General features: G+C 40.3%; 1 protein-coding gene across 2 annotated transcripts in view; it reads right to left on the reverse strand.

The window, feature by feature from the left end:
• Positions 1-351: 351 nt before the first annotated feature.
• usp10 (ubiquitin specific peptidase 10) overlaps positions 352-20,491 on the reverse strand; it is a 30,385-nt gene continuing 10,245 nt past the window's right edge. The window contains exons 2-15 of one of the 2 annotated variants that reach the window (XM_088334473.1): positions 19,436-19,504; positions 17,132-17,177; positions 16,474-16,533; positions 12,959-14,122; positions 10,508-10,599; positions 9,830-9,939; positions 9,696-9,751; positions 8,482-8,585; positions 8,086-8,185; positions 7,786-7,963; positions 6,379-6,544; positions 5,751-5,895; positions 5,402-5,467; positions 352-2,558 (exon numbers count right to left, since the gene is read on the reverse strand). In XM_088334473.1, coding sequence (XP_088190599.1) covers positions 2,371-2,558; positions 5,402-5,467; positions 5,751-5,895; positions 6,379-6,544; positions 7,786-7,963; positions 8,086-8,185; positions 8,482-8,585; positions 9,696-9,751; positions 9,830-9,939; positions 10,508-10,599; positions 12,959-14,122; positions 16,474-16,533; positions 17,132-17,177; positions 19,436-19,504 — 2,544 coding nt within the window. In that variant the 3' untranslated portion in view covers positions 352-2,370. The remainder of the gene's footprint in view (positions 2,559-5,401; positions 5,468-5,750; positions 5,896-6,378; positions 6,545-7,785; positions 7,964-8,085; positions 8,186-8,481; positions 8,586-9,695; positions 9,752-9,829; positions 9,940-10,507; positions 10,600-12,958; positions 14,123-16,473; positions 16,534-17,131; positions 17,178-19,435; positions 19,505-20,491) is intronic. The other variant, XM_088334474.1, reaches the window with a different exon arrangement.

Raw genomic sequence — 20,491 nt, forward strand, 5'->3', positions numbered from 1 at the left:
AGCGCCGCCATACAGAAGTCAAAGCTTCTTTTTCTATTCCATTTGACAATCAGCCACAGAGTAACGTAATCACGTTTTTTGAGAACGGCCTAGTTATTGTAAGGATGGAGGGGTTGAAAACAAGCAGACGGAGCAGATTTTTCAATGACGGGCCTGCTTTCCATTATGCAGGGGCGAGCCGCGCCACAGGACCGAGCGCTCGACGTGGCCTGCCAGTCCCACCGCAGTCTCCAACCTGCTGCAAACACCACATGTTGACAGTATGCGCCCTGGGCCAGACTCCGCATTGTTTTTCTGTTGCAGGAAAAGGGGGGATGGGGGTATCCAAAGATGACAAGACGTCTGTCGCCATGTCATTATAAGCAATATGCTTCTTGCACAATCCTTTATTTGAACAAGAAAGAAAATAGAACAGCTGAGGCCTAAAATTCAAATGACAAAAAGATTCCTTTTTTTTTTTAAACCCCCAGCAGAGGTGCTCAGACCCAAGACACGCATGAAGCAATTAGAAAGCTCTAGTCCGTTTTGAAATCCAAATGTCCTGACTTTCTTACTTTTCAGGGAATAAATATGCAAATGAAAATCAGTGTCACAGTTTGAGTGGGGAAAAACACTACAACTCTTGCAATGTCAGCAACAAGAGACAAAGACAGCCAAAAGCTTTCGGAAAAAAAAGCAGGGATGCGACATGATGTCCTTTGGTCTAGTTGACAAATAATTGGTGCTTTAAAACCCAAAAAGTTTGAAATGTTGTTACATCAAGATCTCCTTAGTTTTATAAGAAGTGTTTTATTTTAAAGACTCTTTAAAGTACATTTTAGAAGATTTCAACTGAGCAGAAATAAATTGAGATTAAAACTGTTAATCCTGTGACATGCTTTCACCCGTGCTTCTATAACTTTCCTATTACTACCTGTTGGCTCATACACTAGCTGGTGACAAGCAGTCAGTGGGATATAGCCCATCCAGCTAGACAGGCAGTGAGTACTTTATGGACTATTCTTTATTCATCCCAACGTTTCCAGAGTTTGGAATAAAATCTTCAATATTGTTCACTTTACAGAGAATATTATGTTGTAAATTTTGGGGCACATTATACACCGGATAAAACCCTTGGTGCAAAATACACTGTTTTAGGGAGCAAATAACTACATCTTAATGCATCCTTGTGCTTTAGCCAAGTGTTTTTATCCCCTTAAACAAAATTCCAATTGAAATGCAAGCGCAAGTTAACAGAGGAGCATGAGTGGGGGAGACATCCTTTAAAGTGACCAAAACAACACAAATATTTTAGTAGCGAGAACAAAAATCATCATAATCAATGCACAATGTCAACGAAAACATCAAATCAAATGCTAATCAACAAAAGCAAATACTCTCTCTCCATTTTGGGATGAGTGTGCACACGTCCGAACGCTGGGGCGGCATATACGTTTTCTCCCCCCACCCCCAACATAATTGCAGACGGCGAATAGGTGCTGTGACTCAGACAAGTCAGACGGACATAGGGGGTGCGAGAGACAGCGATTAGACCAAAAAGGAAATGAACAAAGAAATCGAGGGAGAGTTCTTGCATTGCAATCAGTTTTGTGATTAATTGCCATTTCCAGTGAAAATCTAAAAAATATTTTGCTTAATTTCTTTTGGCAGCAGGGACATTTTAGTCCAAACCGTTGCAATTATGCCCGCCGCATTATAATCATACATTGTGCACAGAAAACTTTTTTTTCTTGAATTCTAAGACGCATTTAAGATTTTGTTTAGATACTCTGTAGACAATGACCCAGAGGGTTTTCGTTTCATATTTCGCGGAGCGCAGCCCTCGGTGGGTGCGAGGGCTCAATCCATACCTGGACAAGCAAAAAGAAGCAGGCTAAAGATGCTGGTGCTAGGCCTTTGTTATGTACTCATTCAAAAACAGGGCTTTTCACTTTGTCTCTCTAAACAAAAAGGGCCAACACTGACATTTATGGGGAATCCGCTCAGTGGAGAGAAGGTACCCAGCAAGTCCAGTTCGCAATTGTCCATCGAAACCGGCTATCCTTTCACTTTTTCTTCTTTTTTGTGGAGAAACAAAAAAACGACAGCAGTGGTGCACAAAGAAGAGCGAGCCGTTGCAAAGAATTCTTGGTGAATGCAACTTTGTGTCTCCTCTTGGGAAGAGGTGCTGGAAAAGCTGGCTCTCGAGGAAGCAGGGACACGAGGGAAGAAGAGGAAAGTCTTGCACGAGAACAAAGTTGGGCAGTGTTCCTGTTCGTCATATGTTCCACATGTGTGTGTCACGTGTAAGATGAGGGGGCCGTGTTAGTGCATGTATGTATGCGCGTTTGCTTGTCGCCAGCTTCTCGGGCAATGTGCGTGCATGGGTGCCTACAAGAGGTCAACGCGGCGGTAGTACAGCAGGTAAGCCGTGCGCTCTGTAATCTGCTTGACCACCAGATACTGGTTGATCACCTTGACCGACTGGTCGTCGATGCGCAGCCAGCCGTTGAGACCGATGTGGAAGACATCTGTGGTGTAATGACCGCCTGTTGCGCTGTTCCCGTGGTGATAGACCACTGTCGGGGACAAAAACAAGTGTCAGAGAAGCATCTTTACAAATTTTTATATTAACTCACAAGCAGAAAGGCAAGAAATAAAGCAGTTTAAAACTGACTATATTTAAGTCAAAACAATCCGCCACAGAGTTAAAAATAACAAAACCAAAAATCCCTTTTATACATATATATTTTTTTAACTTAAAATGTTACGACTATGCCTAGATTGGCCTTCATTTTAAAAATTTTCTTTCACTACATTAGTACAAGTAAAGATGGAGAATTTTATCACACATATTGTTGTGAAGGACAAGTTGTTTTATTAGGAAATATGACACTTGGCGTTTAAAAAGGCCGGTCGGATCGTTCCAAATATCGATATTGTCTATTCCATCTCTGCGTAGATAGCCTTCCTTTGCTACCGTCTAAATATATGCCTACTTAATTAACACCTCTTTGACTGGCCTGCCGTATCCAGCCTGGAAGGCAAAAGGGAGGGCGACAGATTTTTGGACAGCCGAATCAACCCGCCCACCCCTACGAGAAACTAAAAACAGGAAGCGCTGTGTAGATTTTTTTTCCCCCCCAACTACAACAAAGGACAGTGCCGGGTGTCATTTGTGTGGTAAAGTGGTTTGCTACTGTTGCAACACCACAGATTTACATTAACACATGAAAAAGGCTCGCCCTGCAGAGAGCTACAAGCTGCAACCACAAACCTGTAAATCAATTTTCACAATGGCAACTGAACCAAAAGGGCTTCTTGCTGCCTCCTTTTTGAATATATTGTGAAATACAAGTTATTTTAGTAGTCTTGTTGACATTGTTATACAGTATTTTATCTTTATTACATTGGTCCTTTTTGGGTTTGAGACTCTTGGCTTTTGTTCTGAAATAAGTGTAAGAATTTTTATTTTTGTAATAGAGTTGGATAAAAAAATAAACATTTCAGTAACTACAGTATTGGTGGTGTTTTGTTATTATAAACTAAATCAAGGGGGAGGGTTCCAATATTCAATGATCATGTTTCCAAACAAAATAGATCAGTACCGATTAATACTACCCTGTTTTTCTTGGATCAGATTGATACCGATTCCCAGTATTGCCCAAGCTTGGTTTTTAAAACTTAATTTACTCAAAGGATTTTTTCAAGGCAGGTCATTTTGACCTGGAGGACACAGAAAATGCGGATATCGGGAGGGAGGAGCCATGACTCTTTTAATGTTTTAGATTAAATCAAACAATACACTGAGGAAAACACATGTTGGGTGTTTAATTTTCTATGTTTACTTTAAAATTTATCAAGTAACCCCTCGTTTTCGCATTGTATGCTTTCCAAAAACGTCCCGTGATAGTCAAAACCCACAAAGTAGAAATCTTTATTCATTTATTACTCAAGAGAAAATCCAATTTACATGCTCCAATAAAAGCACTGTACTTGTTGATAAGAGAGTACTCTGTTGGTTTGGACACATGGAGAGGATGGATGAGGAGCGAATGTTGAAGAGGATCTACAGAGCAGAAGTCAATCGAAGGAGACCAAGAGAAAGGCCGCGATTGACGTGGATGGATGGTGTTATGAGTGCACGGCAGGAAAGAGGTCTAAATATAATGGAAGCTAGAGCTCTTGTTGGTGATAGAGAGGAGTGAAGAGGTGTTGTGAAAGGATAGTGGGATTGCGGACGCGTTCTTAAGGATGGGCTGGGCACGCGTATGATGTGGCAGGGGTAAACCAGTGAAAGCTGTCGGGCCCTGCTGTTGAACAAAAGAGTTGTCTCACCCCGAGTGACATGGCCGCTTTCTAGTGTCCCATTTCAACTGGAGGGACGAAAGCATGACCAACTTAGGTGCCAAGGTGCCTAACTTGTTTGGGCAATTGGGTTGGCTATGGTACAAAAAAAATTGTATGCGTTTTTTTGCTTTTTTTCCCTCTTTTATTTTCTTTGTTATTGTATGTGCTTGTCTTGCCGTCGGTCAGCCCTCTTGAGGGATATTACCAAGGTAGATAGATAGATAGAGATAGATAGATAGATAGATAGATATCGATTAAAGACACGCACTTTACATGATACTTTTCCACCATTATGTGAACATTATAAACTGCATTAACTTTCCGGTTCTGTCCTACAGAAACTATTTTATACAATTTTAAAACATTTTTTAAAATAACGCCAGTCAGCCACTATGGAGCGCCAAAGACCACATGCGTCTTCAGATCAAGAGTAGTAGGTCGAGAAGTCCCACTTTCATTGCGCTAAACATAAATTTCCTCTGCCTTCTGGTGCTCTTGTGGGTCTTAAACGTTTAGTTGACATGATGGCCTTTAAAGAAACTTGAAAATGAAAACTATTTGCGCACACAAAACGTAGATTTGTCAAGAGGTTTTACAGGTTTGTGTAACACTCAGACCAAAACGTGATTGATGCAAAGGTGGAAATGCAGAAAAGGGGCGGGGCAACCATTTAGCCAATCATAATGCAGTTAACAATGCACGATAAAAATTTGCAAATAAACGAAACCGCGTTACAGCGAGGGATAACTGTAGTTGAACATAGGTTATTTTATTGTTTTCTATATTTTGATCAGCTCTAGCACAGCTATGACCCAGGTAAGGATAAGCACTTAAAAAGTGAATGGAGAATAGCCAATGGCATGTCAAATAACAGGCACCAGCAAAAATATCTGCTCAAATGAATTGTTATCAATCAGCCATTTAAAACCTACGAGGGGGGCGGGGGCGGAAAATTCAGAAGATATCGTTTTTGGCTAATTTGAACACACCATGTGTATGTGCGCCAACTGAATCTGTAGCCAGTTACAAATTAAACACAGATTTGAATTTCAAAGGGATCAAATGAGCTCACCTGCAAAGAGTCTGTATGTTCTTTGGCCTTTCACAACTTTGCCTCTTACCCCGGAAGACAGGAGGTCTGCGGGATATCACATAAAAGGCAAAGCACAAACTTAATTGAGTTGCACCCTGTTCTACTGCTGTCCTTATTGGCAGCGACTAAAGTAGACATCAGTGTTTGGAAAAATAGCCGTAAAAACAAATACAGAAAGGCGGCTTAGAATTTGTCATGAGAAAAAAAAACATTTACATTCAAGAGCAGCACAAGAAAATACAAAAACCTTGATTTATTTAAGTGTCTGGCAAATAAAAGTCATAATAAAAGGATTTACTGGGTCTGTGGTCGTTTAAAACAGTCATACCTTTGCTTATTTCCAGATCAACAGGGTACTCGATGATCTTGTTGAGTTTCTGACAGCCTCCAGTCTTCTCAAAGACAAATCTCTTCAGATGGAGCACCAGGACAGGGGGAAGCTCCTCCAAAGTCACCCGCCGACTGACCTCAATCTAAAACCAGGGATAAGAGTTTGTGACATCACTAATTGTGAGGGAACAAGAATAGTCCCAGACAAAAACAGTTTGTGTGACGCCAATTTTAAAGTGTGGCACTTAGGAGAAAATCCAATAAAAACGTTGCAAATAAGAGGGAAAGCAACAAGAGAACAGAAAAGAACATTGCGATCTCGCCAAGGAGGGACTCTTAAATCATCTTGGTGTTTTGGAGGAATTAACACACAAGATTGAGCGTCTGCTGCAATTGAAGTCACCGCCAAATAGAGATAACTTTAACCAGGCCACCCTCCTTTTTAATTCAACAATTACAGGGCAATAAACAATTTCAGTCACTAGTGAAAAATGTTTAAGAACTGGTTAGAAAGGATGTTGCATGCGCCAACTAAAATTCAGTATGTAAGTCAAGAATAGTAGCAGCAGTGGCACAAGTGAGGTGTGACAGCAGTGAGAATCCACATGCAGGACCTGCTAGCATACCTCCTGCTTGCTTTTGGAAGTGTAGCCCTGGACCGACTCTCTGGCAACAAGCGTTTCAAGAGCCTCCTGGACCGTGCGGACCTTCTCAGACTGGATATCAAGCTGCAGCGTAAAGAAGGGCTGCAGTGTGGCGGATTCCTTTGAGTTCTGTTGATACACCACCGACCTGGCGCACAAGTATAGTAATGGTTTAGCCAAAACTTTTGGAAATTTAAAAAAAAAACATGATCCATGCACACTTAAAACAAAAATGCAATCAAATGTTTTTGTATTGTAAAATTGTTCCATCTTCCAGCCGTGTCTCTTGTGACAGCAGCATAAGAGACGTGTAAACAGGAGAAGGGTTCATTGTACCACGACTGGGAAGGGAGACTGCAATGAGAACACAGCTCCCATGGAAACGTGGAAAAGGTGATTTTGGTGGTGATGTGGTGGATTTTCAGGTTAAGTAAGGAATTTTTTACATTCGCTGCCGAATACTGTACTTTCCATTGAAAAAAAAGATTAATTGTCTAATGTGGATGATGTTTTGTATCAGTAAAATGATCAATTTCATTGCCTGTATTATGTGTGCTATTTTGCCACCAAAATAAAAAATGCTTGGTTATCACACTGGCAATCATATACCAGAATACATTTGAAATATATTGATGATAAAATAGTGAAAGTCAACATTAAATTATGTTCAAAGGCTGATTTTAAATGCAATGATTTTTTTACATGATTTATACTATAATTCATTACTTTACACTTGTATCTGTAGTCAAGTTGAATTAGAGTAATGTAAGTACACTGCACACAGTCCAGTTGGAAAATTGAGGGGAACATGTATGAAACTAATACTTTCATTTAAACAACCAAATAACATAGCCAACTTTAAGTGTTCTTTTTTTGTGCTAAAAAACAAAGTTGAAATAATTCCGAAAATTAGAACAATTGAAATGAGCAATACATCAAACATTTGCAAAATTGACCTCTCAGATAAAAAAATGTATCTGCTGATGGGAAAAATGGGTTTGTTTTCAATGTAATGGCTATTCAAAAATAATATTGGTACGCCCATGCCGTAAAAGCTATATATTACAGGATTATGTCGCAAATGGATTGTACCAAAAATAGACAAACATTTAGGAGCCCGAAATAACCATAAAAGACAAATGAGCAGACAAACATACTCGCCCCCAAGATCTATTTTTCTGTTTCCAAATAATGTTGTGAAAATAATGTGGCTAGTGCCAGACCAAAAGCTCATACAACATGTTATTAAGAGCAGCTTCGCCCACTCTCTGTCTTTTCCTTTAAGCGGGACAGAGGTTAAGTGAGTCTGTGGGTGGATACCACACGCCGTCTCTCTGAGACATTCACAGAAGCAGTGCTGCTATTTTGGTTTTGGTTTGGTCGGCGTACCTAATATGTCCTCCAAATATGTCAGTGATGGGAGTGCGCACAAAGTCTGCTTGGCGAGTTATGGAAGTCTTGTTGCGGGGGCCAACTTGCTCCCACTCATCCTCGCTCCCCTCTTCATCCCTGTCGGCATTGCCATCCTCCACACCAGGCAAAGACTCTGGGCCATTGGGCGTGGGGACTTCCCAGGAAAAAAAAAGACAGAGGATAAGCATGTGAAACCTGCTGTGATCAACTGAACATTCCAAAGGTTACTACAGTAATTTCACACACTGTGCCGTGAGACCTGTCAAATATGCTTACTCTCTTCATGGGGCGAGATCAGTTTTTTCAAAGTCAGCATCTCCTCATGTAGTCCGTTTAGTATGAAGCCAAGATACTCCTCCGCATCTTCCTGTCGACCCTGGCAGCATATCATTGGAACCAATTAAAACCCAACAAAGAATGCTTACCATCACAAAAAATCAAGTCAATGTGCATTTGCAAACAAGAATTTCTTGCGTTTTAGTACAATCTGTAAAAAAATAATTTGAAAAGATTGCTGAATATGGCACATTTGACGCTGGGACATCCTTTTCTTATTAAATTGCAATTAAAAAATGTATATCTTGGACAATTACAAACACCGGCTTTCAGTACTGAATGTACATCAAAAGCGGACGAGCTTAATATTAACATGAATAACTGAAGTAGCCTAACCTTCTCCGAGAGACTGGACTTGATAAGTGTGAGGAGTCTGTAGATGTATGTTGGCTCAAAGGGAATGCCTGGCCGAATGTCTTTCACCAGTTTATCACCAACAGCTGTGGATGACTTAAGTTCAGTGTTGCAAACATTGAAAATGCTTCAAAGTAGGGCCGCAACCAACGATTACTTAAATAACGAATCTGTTAAATTTGTTTTCGATGAACCAGGTTTTCAAAAAATAATAATTGCCTCGGGGCAGCACAGCGACGCAGTGGTTAGTGCGTGTGCGGCACAGTTCTGAGGTCATGAGATCGAACCTTCCGGTGTGGTTTACATGTTCTCCCCGTGCTTGCGTGGGTTTCCTCCGGGCACTCCGGTTTCCTCCCACATTCCAAAAACATGCTTGTCAGGTTAATTGGCCGGTCCAAATTGTCCCTGGAGTGAATGAGCGAGTGAATTGTCTGTCCCTGTGTGCCCTGCGATTAGCTGGCAACCAGTTCAGGGTGTCCCCTGCCCACTGCCCGAAGATAGCTGGGATGGGTCCAGCACCCCCGCGAGCCTACTGAGGATAATTTCCTTTTTATTCAAATATTGGAGTTTTGGACAGATAAAAATAGCGCACAAAACAGAATATTTTATAATATGAAACCAATCAAAGGGTTTGTCAATCACCTTACTAATAAACAAAGATACGTAGAAATGTATGCTAGTAACCCTGCAAATGTGTAAGGAATTTTTATTATGTTCCAAGAGAAAAGGAAACGTCGGATAAGAATGCAAGTACTTTGTTGGATTAAGACCCCGTTCATTTTTAACCTTTTCTATCCATTTGCACTTGTTTACCCTTTTAATTTATTTTACTTGCACTTAAAGGAGAAACCCCCCAATTTTGTTATACATGAATATAGACAACAAAGGCCAATCATTTATGCATTAAAATACGGTCTCGATGCACCTTCTGCCGGATCAAAGTGCGACTACAACTTTCGTCGCTGGAACAAGAATAAGTCACAACAAGATGTGGTCTCAAGTCCTCAATGTCAAAAGAAAATACAATGCACACTTATTTGCGTAAAATCAACGAGCTGAGTGGCGCATAAATCGGCGGGACTTCCGATAGATGAAGCAATTTGTTGGCAACCCTTTTAATATCCGGTTTTATTTTTATTCTAGCGATTCGTTGTTGCAGCCCTAATTAAAACCACCTTCAAGAAACTCAAGTTTACCTGGTTTGGGTTTAGCAGGCACGGGCATGTTTGTGAATTCATTCATTAGCCTCACACTTGAAAGGCAATACAAAAAAAAAAAAAGGAGTCAGCAAAACAAACAATAGACACTGCAGCGTAATAACGTTACTCACAAGTTGTCTATCATGGGTGTGGAAGTGCACGGTCTCTTTGTTTCACTCTGGAGCGGAATGGACTTCATGAAGTGATACATGGGAGGACACGCAATTAGGGCTTGGAGGGTCTGTGGGCTTTGAGTCAGGGAAGAAAGACTGATAATGAGATATCTGAAAACTGCATTTGCTTCCTTTCCATTACTCAGAAAAGTGAATTTTTTAATTGATTTCAAAAATTACTGATGTAAAAAAACATAATAACCAATTACTGGTGTGATACATTGATTGAGTTCAATTCAGATTTGAAAATTTGATTAAATCGTGAATATATTTGTGGATCTGAACACTACATGTGGAACATTTCCTTCCATTTCAAGCATTTACAAGCACTTCACCCCAAATTCCAGCACCATAAAACCATTAAAATTTGAGCACCCATGCGCACTGAGTATTTTTTTTTCTTTTTTGACAAAATGATAAACAGGACCCTGTAAAGCGGGTGGCATTTACATAATCCTAGTAATGAGTGGACCTCAATGACCGAATCAAGTGTGGTCAAAAATAAACAGCCGAAAAAGTCTAAAATGCAAACTTGTAACATTAAAAAGTCTGTTTGGAAGAAAAAGCAAGATTTTGTATCACTAGAGGTTATGTTGTAGTTAAAAACTTCTACAATGGCAGAAAATAAAAGGATACAGCGTTGATGTAACACCAGTTTCCTTTGTTGACGAGTCCTCTCGGCTGCAAAGACACTGGTTTATGTATCAACTTCACATTCTCAATAAGTTCTGGGGATTCAGACAGAAAACATTTTAAATAAGCAGGATCCATGCACACTTAAAACAAAAATGCAATCAAATGTTTTTGTATTGTAAAATTGTTCCATCTTCCAGCCGTGTCTCTTGTAACAGCAGCATAAGGGACATGTAAACAGGAGAAGGATTCATTGTACCACGTCTGGGAAGGGAGACTTCAATGAGAACACAGCTCCCATGGAAACGTGGAAAAGGTGATTTTGGTGGTGAGAGGTGGATTTTCAGGTTAAGTAAGGGACATTTGTGCATTGTGACTTGGCCATGATACGAAACACAACCTTTTCATAAACCAAAGAAAGGAGTTCCCAAAGAAACCCACGGATTGGGACAACACTTTCATACCACCACCATTCGGTTTGCAACAGTTATTGTGTAAAATTGAAATCATACAGAATAAAGTTCTGTTTTTTTTTTCATTAACAGCGCAACAAATCTTTTGGAAGGGGGCTATTGGGGTCCGAATACAACAGTCTGCAATTTCCCAACTTTGAAAAAACTTTGCAAAGATTTTAAAATAAAAACAGGCATGGGACACACTTTCTTGATTGCCAGTGATTGTCTAGTCTCATCTTAAACACCTGTCAAAGGCTAGGTTCACACTGCATATCTTAATGCTCAATTCCGATTTTTTTTGAGTGAAATCTGATATTTTGTCAGATCGATCACATTTGCAACTAAATGTGACTTCATGCGACTTCTTCTCCTGTGTAAGCGCCACTAGTGTCCCACATGCGCAAAACAGGGCACGTCACGTCACAGGCAATGCGAAAGTACTAATGTTAACGGCCTGCATTGTACCCACAAATATTAATTAAATCCAAAACCTCGCTTTCCCTTCCCTGAATGCTTTCAGTATGTTGTGATTTGAAAGTAAATAACATAAGCTAGCACTAGAGGATACTACCATTTTAGGGATGAATTCCATTGCTTGTTTACAGCAGTACAGTCGAACGACATGAATAGGTGAATTTATGACACTCCATGTTTTCATCCGCCATGGTTGTTTATTTGTCACCTCCTTCGCCTAGTTGGACGCAAAATAGTGACATATGTCGCCTATTGATGACGTGTCTGTCACCTGAATGCTCCTCACACTGCAGTCGCATTCCAAAAATATCAGATATGCAACAGATTTAGAACCAAATATGAAAATAGCCTAGGTCTAGTGGGGAAAAAAAATTATATGTGCTGTTCAGAACAGATACAGGTCGCGTCAGTGTAAAAGAAAAAAAAAATCAAATTTCTTCCCTGCAGTGTGAAACTGGCCAAAAACCCAGGCTGCAGGGAAAGAATTACATCATGCAGATAAAAAACTGAACAGCAGCATAACTGATCGATTTTCTATGTCCTTAATGTCTCACAAACTATAAGTGTGGATTAACTACATACCCATTCACACCAGATACCAGACTTAACTGATTTCAAACTACTTAATGAGAGAAAAAATAACATTCTTTCCCTTCGCCCTGTCGTCCAACGTTTATATGTGAAGAAACACTGCCATCAAGTGGTCCAAAACATTGCATATCTTGATGTAAAGCCGAACTGACGTTAACAGTAATGCATTCGTATTTACTAGAATTATCCCAAAAGTTAGCACAAAATCCATGTGTCAAAATGCCTCTTGTTCTATAAAACAGAAGAATTCAGCACACTAAAACGTTGCAAAGCTGCCTCAGGTCTGCCAATAAAACTCTTGGGTGCAAAAGACATGCACATTATGGCAAAATGATCACAATTCTCTTTGCATTAACTCGGTAATTGTAATTATCTGGTCATCACTATCAGTTTTCTGTTTTTAACGGGACCTATAACGAGCTAAACTTACTACGATGTTGGTTATTACCCTCGTCATGCCTTGTACTCCTGATGATGTGATTGTATTAACAATTGCAGGACCTACTTCCTCCAAGGCAAAGAAATAGTAGTTTAATCATTTGTTGCACTGGCTTTTGCTGCCCGGATCAAGGAAGGGAAAAAAAAGTCATTCAGCAAAACCTGGGCTTTTGGGTTAGTTTGGCAGACCCTTTTTTATCCTTCTATTGTTTTATCAAACGGAACCTGGATTGAAATGTGTTTACTTCTAGGATGTGCAAACTCAAAATTCAAATGTCATGGAAAGCAGACTTTAGCACGTGAACCAAACAGAAATGTCAATTCATTGCTCTCCCTTTCAAGGTTCTCTTGCCTTCACATCAAATCTTGACCACAACCAGAATCAAAATTAAATTTATGCAGCCTCCTTGGACATTTAATTTTGCACTAGATATAAAGCATATAGGATAAATGCTCTAATGACTTTCCATGCATGTTGCACTTTTTGACAAAATACCTGCAAGCTTGGGAGCAAAAGGGTCCTCTGACACATGGACAGGGCTTTCTTTGACCTCAATATGTTTATCTTCAGGTGTCTCTGGTGTGGGGGGAGGAGTAGCAACAACTTCTACAGCATTCTTAACCTCCACAAAGGCAGCGGGACTACCAGGAAGTGGTTTTGACTTGTGGAAGAGGCTAGCCCAAGATTTGGGGGGATTGGTATTGGGCGCAGCCGGAACTGCAGGCGACTGCAAGGTCTCAGTGACTTCCGTCTGCTTAGCACAGTGCGGAGTCAAATTGTCCCCCTCACTGTGTTCTGTGTGTCCGTCCGCACCAATAGGAGTGCCAGACTCTGCCAAACCGTTACTTTCTGCCACCTCCCCTACTGCCGTTTCAGTGGTCGTAGCAGCAGAAATGGGTAGAGGTGACTTGGAGCGTAGGCTATGTGGACTACCCAAAAGTTCAGGGCTCTGCGAAACCAAATGATCCGACTGCTCATCTGCAGTCCGTGGTCCCTCAGTCATGCATCTGCTTTGACACGAGGACAAAGTTGGGGAATTTACATTGTTGCCACCTGATAAAGAGGTAGCCCCACTTTTTAAGTCTGATGACGGGTAATCGGGGCTGTTACAAGTCCTCTGATTGACAGTGGGTGTTGCCAAGGGAGCAGCCGTGGTATCGGAGACAGCTCTCGGAGGGGGAAAGCTGGTTCCCGACAAAGCCTTACAGTCTGTGTCTTCGGCACAATGTTGGGATAGGCCGAGTGCGTGTCCATTCACGAGCGCCGTTGCTGGTATCCCTTCTGCAGGGCTACTGCTACTATTGCAGCCTTCCAGGTAGTTGTAATACCCAGGGGGGCGCTTTTTCTTTTTTTTCCTCTCTCGTTGTCCCAGAGCACCAGGCATACTGTCCATGTCCTGGCATGCCTGATGATTGTCCAGGGTCGAGGTCCCAGAGTCATGTATGTACTCGGAGTTGAGGTGGCTTCCATCTGGAGCGGTGCCCCCCTGCGGGAGTGTCGCCTGCTGGGTCTTCTGGGTCGACTGGCAGCCCAAGATGAACTCCGGAGCTTGTGGGTTCAGGTTGCTCGACACCTTGCACAAAGAGTCGTTCACTTTGCCGACGCAGTTGGAGTCGATGACCTCATCAACACCAAACTTAATGCGCTGATAGTCATCTCCTGCAGAAAACATTAGACACACATACAAATATTAGGCACATCCAATGATAGAATTTATCAACTCTAATAAATCACACACATATATATATATATATATCTGATCTCATTAGCCGTACCGCTTATCCTCATTAGGGTCGCCAGGGGGCTGGAGCCCATCCCAGCCATCTCCGGGCAGTGGGCAGGGGACACCCTGAACTGGTTGCCAGCCAATCGCAGGGCACACGGGGACAGACAACTCACTTGCTCATTCACACGTAGGGACAATTTGGACCGGCCAATTCACCTGAGATGTATGTTTTTGGAATGTGGGAAGAAACCGGAGTGCCCGGAGGAAACCCACGCAAGCACGGGGAGAACATACAAACTCCGCACAAGAAGTCTGGAGCTGGATTTGAACCCACGCAGGAGGTTCCCATGACATGAACTGTGCCGCACAAGCGCTAACCACTGCCCCGCCGTGCTGTGTATATATATATATATATATTTATATATTCAGAATATACAGCCTCAAAAGCACATTTAAGAATGTTTTTTGAAAACTGGTGTAACTGCAGGTGAAACCGCATCATTTCAATAAAGACATCAAATTCAGAAAGTGATTAAAAATATAATACATAAAAAAAATATATATATATATATATTATATATATACTAAAATTATCCCTGGAATCAATTTATATACGGTTAATAGTAAAAATGCACAAGTCTTCATCAATCTCGTAGCAATGTGATCTCTTGACTCTTATTGGTAGGATAATTTGTTCTTTTCCCCCTCCTAACTTTACACAGTCGGGGAGAAAAACAAAAATGAAATGATCGATTAAACATTTAAAACAATCACAATTTGTCTGCCTTTCAGCAAACCTTGCACGCAAGGCTTGGCCAAAAGGTGAAAGTATTATACACGAAGTGAAAATTGGTTCATTTTGCAAGTTTATAATTATATAAATAAATAAATTAAAAAAACTTTTTTTCGTTTTGTTTCATTTCTCTAAGATAATAAAAAGCATTCTTATATTCTAGGACTATAAATTCAAGTATAAATTGCTCAAGGGTATAAGTGTTATAACAGTTAATTCACTTTGATAAAAAACAAATCTATCCCTCGCTGGAGCATTAACACTGCAGTTTATTGATATACACATTTACAAGTAATTTCCTTCCCTCAGCACTTTAAAGGTGGGATGTGTAGACTGAGGTGTCCTCAAAAGGTTAAGACTTAACTATCCCTAACAGAGCAATAAGAGCCCCTATGCTTTATTCTCCATTACGCCCATCTGCTTTTATTCTACTTTTATCAGGCATGCTCCGAGTGGAACAAACACTCACAAGTTTATTCAAGCATGTTTAAAAAACGCTTAACATAAGTTACTCTGCTGCCATCTTCTGGCTTTAAGTCATGATGGCGGCCATAAGTGTTTAAATGCTCCACCCCAGCTTTACTCATAAATAATACAAGGATTGATTTTTTTTCCCTCAAGAGTGATTATTGAGTGGTTAGAAAATGCTGTATGTGATTGACAAAAATCCAACACGGCCGTTATTTTTGTAATTTTGCATTGAAGTTTAAGGTAACTTGTATGCATTTGTCTTGATGCATTCCTAATTGCTCTTTAAAATGTTATGCACATGATCTCCTGACAATTCTTTAACCCATAGAGACAAACTTAAGGTAAGTTACTTTAAAATATCCAAATACAATCCAAATGAGATTCTTTAAAAATAAGTCAAGGTGATAAACTAAGTAAGCAACATTACAATAAAATCTGAGCACATTTCTGAAATAAGCATAGAGTGTAGTGCACGGCGCAAAATTTCAAACAAGAGAAAAACAGGAAATATTAGTACGTGCAATGAATAAAATTGATTCACTGTGATGACTAAGCAAACTGGTAACACAAAGTACAAGGAGCTGTGACTGCTGATGGTCAACAGGGCGTAAAAACTGCAGTAGCCTGCATAGGTAAGAAAAAAAACCCTCTCTGGTATTAGGACTAAAATCACACAACGTAGTTATAATGAATGCAGTTAAATTTCATCGACATGTGTTAGGAACACACCAGAGGAAAGCACGCTGAGACAGTAAGTAAATTTGTTAAATTAAATGTTTCCCAAAAATCACCTCGGGGCTTCGCAGAGGTCAATTGCATATTATAGAGAAGGGAAAACCACAGACAGGATTTTGAGCATGCAAAGCTCTACAGTTTGACCAACAGGCAAGAGAAAGTATACAAGCACAAGGTCTAGGAAGCCACCAGTTAAGAAGGCTGGATTCTGTTTTTCAGTTTTTTTTTTTAGTTTTGACAGCAAAACGCAAGTCAAGCCGCGCAGTGTCGGGCTCCTTCACTCACCGCAACCCTGCAGGCCCATTGACTCCAATATATATGGTACAGCAGGAGTGCAGTAACCTCCTAAATAGTCAATACAAATCACGTTAAAACAACAGTCATGTGCATGTGGCTTCCTCTTTGTTAAGATGGCTTTTCATCATAACTTTAATTTAGGATTTCTTGAAGAAAGATCTGTAGCTCAAAGTATGCCTTGTACTAACACTTTGTACAAATGTAACGCAACGCCATTCCCAGTCTAGTGACACCATCACAGTCAAGGATGTATAAATAGTGTGGCTGCTTCAAAACCAGCTCTGATATAGTGTGTGATAAAAGTATTTTAAGATATTCTGTATGCTAAACATCATTATTTTAACTCGTCATTCTCAAAACAACTGATGTTCAGCCTCACCTGCTGCTTTGCTCTGGATTACATAATTTCTTCCTAAAATAAAACACTGTCGATATCTACGACTGGGTAGTTCATAAGAATAAATTACCTTGTGAGACTGTTTTTAAGATCGTATATAACAGGAAAAAGTGCTTCAGAAAAGAAATGAACCAATTAACAAGGTCTTGGAGGTGTACACATGTTTATCAATGTTGACCTGTACTGTAATATATTCTAAAAATACAAAAATAATCAATTCTTTATAAATGGAAAGTTAAATGAGCATACCGTGGGATTGATTGACACACACTGCGTTGTCGTTGAATGGCGGAAGCTACAAAAAGGAAACAAAGTCCAAATTAGGACCATTACATTGCAAGACACAAAGTACAACAGACTCAAAAATAGCACGCAAAAGCTGCATGGTTATACAGGAGTGACATCACCAGGCATGCCACAATGAGATCCAATTTTACTGCAAAATAACTACAAATGTGTTTTTCATCAATTGTTCTGACTGTAAGCCTCTAATTTCTTCTGAGGTTTCAAACTATGCATTTAATTATGTGGCTTTTTGGGCACTATGGGCACGCTAAGTGAGACTTAAAACTTACGACACAAAAAATCAATGCAAAGAGAGATAAGTTACTTTTTCTTTAACAGATAGAATTACCCACCGTTACATATTTTCAAATCCTCGCCTCAAACGTGGAAGACAAGCGGAACATTATAATGGATCGATATTTAAGTTGATGGAAAAAAAACTTATTTCCTCTAGTATTTGTTCTATTTTAACTCTGCAAAGAGGCTGTTGTATTTAGAGGCACTGTTAAAATAATCTGTTAAGGTACATAAACAGTCTTAAAAAGTTCTGTACATGAAGTGAATATCTAACTTTTCAAAATAGTTATCTGTGGCATGTTGGTTTATTTTCAGGGCCTTTTTTCCAGTTTTCTTTTTTAACAGGAAGGGCTAGGCTTAGAACCGTAGAAAAATCGTATTCACATCTAACTAAATTACCGTCTGCCACTCAACTACAAACATTCCGATTAATCAGTAATGAATTCATACAACCAAATAGCTTCAGGGAAAAAACAAGATTAAAAACAAAGATAGATGAAAAACAAAGTTTTAGAATAGATTTTGCAACATTTGTCTATGTTACACATGGTACTATGAAGTAGGGTTGCACGGTTAAAGGAAATGGAATTAATACCACGATGTGACGTAGTGCGATAGTGTAACCAAAAACCACTGCGTTTTTTCAAGGATTCATAGTTCCTGTTTGTTATTTGATTCAGCGAGTGTTTGGCCAACAGGAATTGTCAAATTTTGTGGTTTAACAGCGCCGGCCAATCAGAAGCAGGTTTTTAATGGCACCAATCAAAAAAGGCAAGGCAAAGTTTGCAAGACGTCTGCAAACGACTTTGATAAGCTGATCTAAGCTGCCAGTCAGTCATGCAGCGCGTGCACAAATGGCCACCAAAACAAACGCCACAGCTCTTAGCTTTAGTGGCTCGTTACATTGAAAATAGATTAATCAAATCAGACTCTGAGAATAGTCAGACAAGTGCAAGGAAAAGCTGATCACCAGCAAGTGCTCCCTGGATTTTTATCGCGTCCGGGAGTTGACTGAGGCGGCGTCGGAAGGGAAAGCTAACAGCTAGGCTAAAAACTCTTAACCCACCACTGTGACTCTTGTATTTTAATCATCACAAAGACCTTGCAGAAGTCGCGATTGCCCGTCAGCAGCGTGTAGCTTGGCAGCCGCTCCCAATCGTTTTTCTTACTCTGAAAAGAGCCTTCAAATTTCGTTGTCCTTTTGTATAATGACAATAAAAAACGTTTATTCAACTGCAATTCTGCTTCAATATTTACATCTATAGTGGATATTTTGGACAACACGGCAGGGCAGAGGTTAGCGCGTCCGCGGCACAGTTCTGAGGTCATGCGTTCGAATCCAGCCTTCCTGTGCGGATTTTGCATGTTCTCCCCGTGCTTCCGTGAGTTTCCTCCAGGTACTCTGTTTCCCTCCCACATCCCAAAAACATGCATGACAGGTTAATTGGCCAGTTTAAATCGACCCTAGATGTGAATGAGCAGGTGACTTGTCCGTCTCTGTGTGACCTACGACTGGCTGGCAACCAGTTCAGGGTGCCCCCTGCCCGAAGATAGCTGGGATGGGCTCCAGCACCCTCCCCCAACCTACTGAGGATAAGCGGTGCAAATAATAGATGGCTGGATGGTTGGTTGATATTTTGTTAGTCATATACGCTCCCTGAGTACGTCATCTCAAGTTATATTTGCATGTCACTACGTTTATGTTCTCCCCGAGAAAAAAACACTAAAATCGCATTGAAAATTCAATTTACGTCTGAAAAATCGCAATTAGGGTTTTTTTTTCCTCCAAAATTGTGCAACCCTCAAATGAAGTGTGTTGGTATAGGCATTGTTGTCTACTACAACGCTACTATGGACAAGACTACAGGTGCGGTATTGTCCACCTGCTACTGTTTAAATATTAACAAAACAGAATTTAAAAAATTCAAATAAAAAGGACAATTTTAAAAATGATGTGTTCAACCTCCTTACCTCAACATAACACCGTGGCGTCACAAAAAACTGGTTGATCTCATCTTGGCTGAAATCCCCGAAGATATACTGCAGAGACACAATACATACAGCACATTAGCTAGACAAGTAGGCAACATTTGACGTGTAGTCAGTCATTAGTTCCCTTTATAGTCAATTCTTTAAAACGAAGTCAAATAATCACAATTGAGGGCAGGTAGTATCAAGAAAGGATTTTTGGTGGCATTAGTCTGGTTGGCATGAGTGAAGCTGAATCAACTCCAAGTGCTAATAATCATAACCTTGTTTAAAAATCCCATTAATGATCTGCTTTCTGTGCATTTACTGCAGCAATATTCTAAACAAGAGCAACAAAACACAAGACCATTCCCAATTGATGGAACGCAGAAAAAGCAATCTGAAATAGGCAGATTTATGTACCACAACTTTGACTTTTCAACCATATAAAATAGAAAATAAATGTATGAAGCAGTTTACTTTTTCAGCTAGTGATGCTGCATCTAGATTTAAAGGTTTTGTCTTTTCGATGTAACGGACAGTGGTGGAGCAAAGAGAAAACAAGTGCAGTCACAATGCAAAGATGACAACGGCTCAACAGCTGCGCCATTGGTTCAATCGTTGGTGAAATCGTTGCACACAGAAAATGAAAATGCAAGTCAAGCATATAGAGATCTTTGCAAACGAAGCTGCACATGAGAGCCTGCATTGCTGATTTTGCACTCCGGCAAACGACAAATAGCTGGTCGTAATCCACAGCTTCGGACGGCTGATACAATGACAACGGGGTGAATGTTGCTTTACTCTCCTCTGTAGGCATGCCACGCGTCCCCCACTAAGCTGCCTCTGCTGCTGCTTTCCAACAAGGATTACAGCAAATTAGCCATCTGCATCATTTTAATGCTTCGGCCAAGACAACAAACACACAAAATGATCACACGTTTATGACTCCGCATCATGCAGCAACAAAAATATTCTACGTCATTCTTTCATGGATTTTACAAATTATCAGGCAAAAATTAAAATATGCGCGACTATCACCCTGTACCAACACTGGAG

This window comes from Urocampus carinirostris, chromosome 4 (assembly GCF_059441175.1).
Source record: "Urocampus carinirostris isolate Australia breed hairy pipefish chromosome 4, RoL_Ucar_1.0, whole genome shotgun sequence".
In the NCBI taxonomy this organism is placed as follows: Eukaryota; Metazoa; Chordata; class Actinopteri; order Syngnathiformes; family Syngnathidae; genus Urocampus; species Urocampus carinirostris.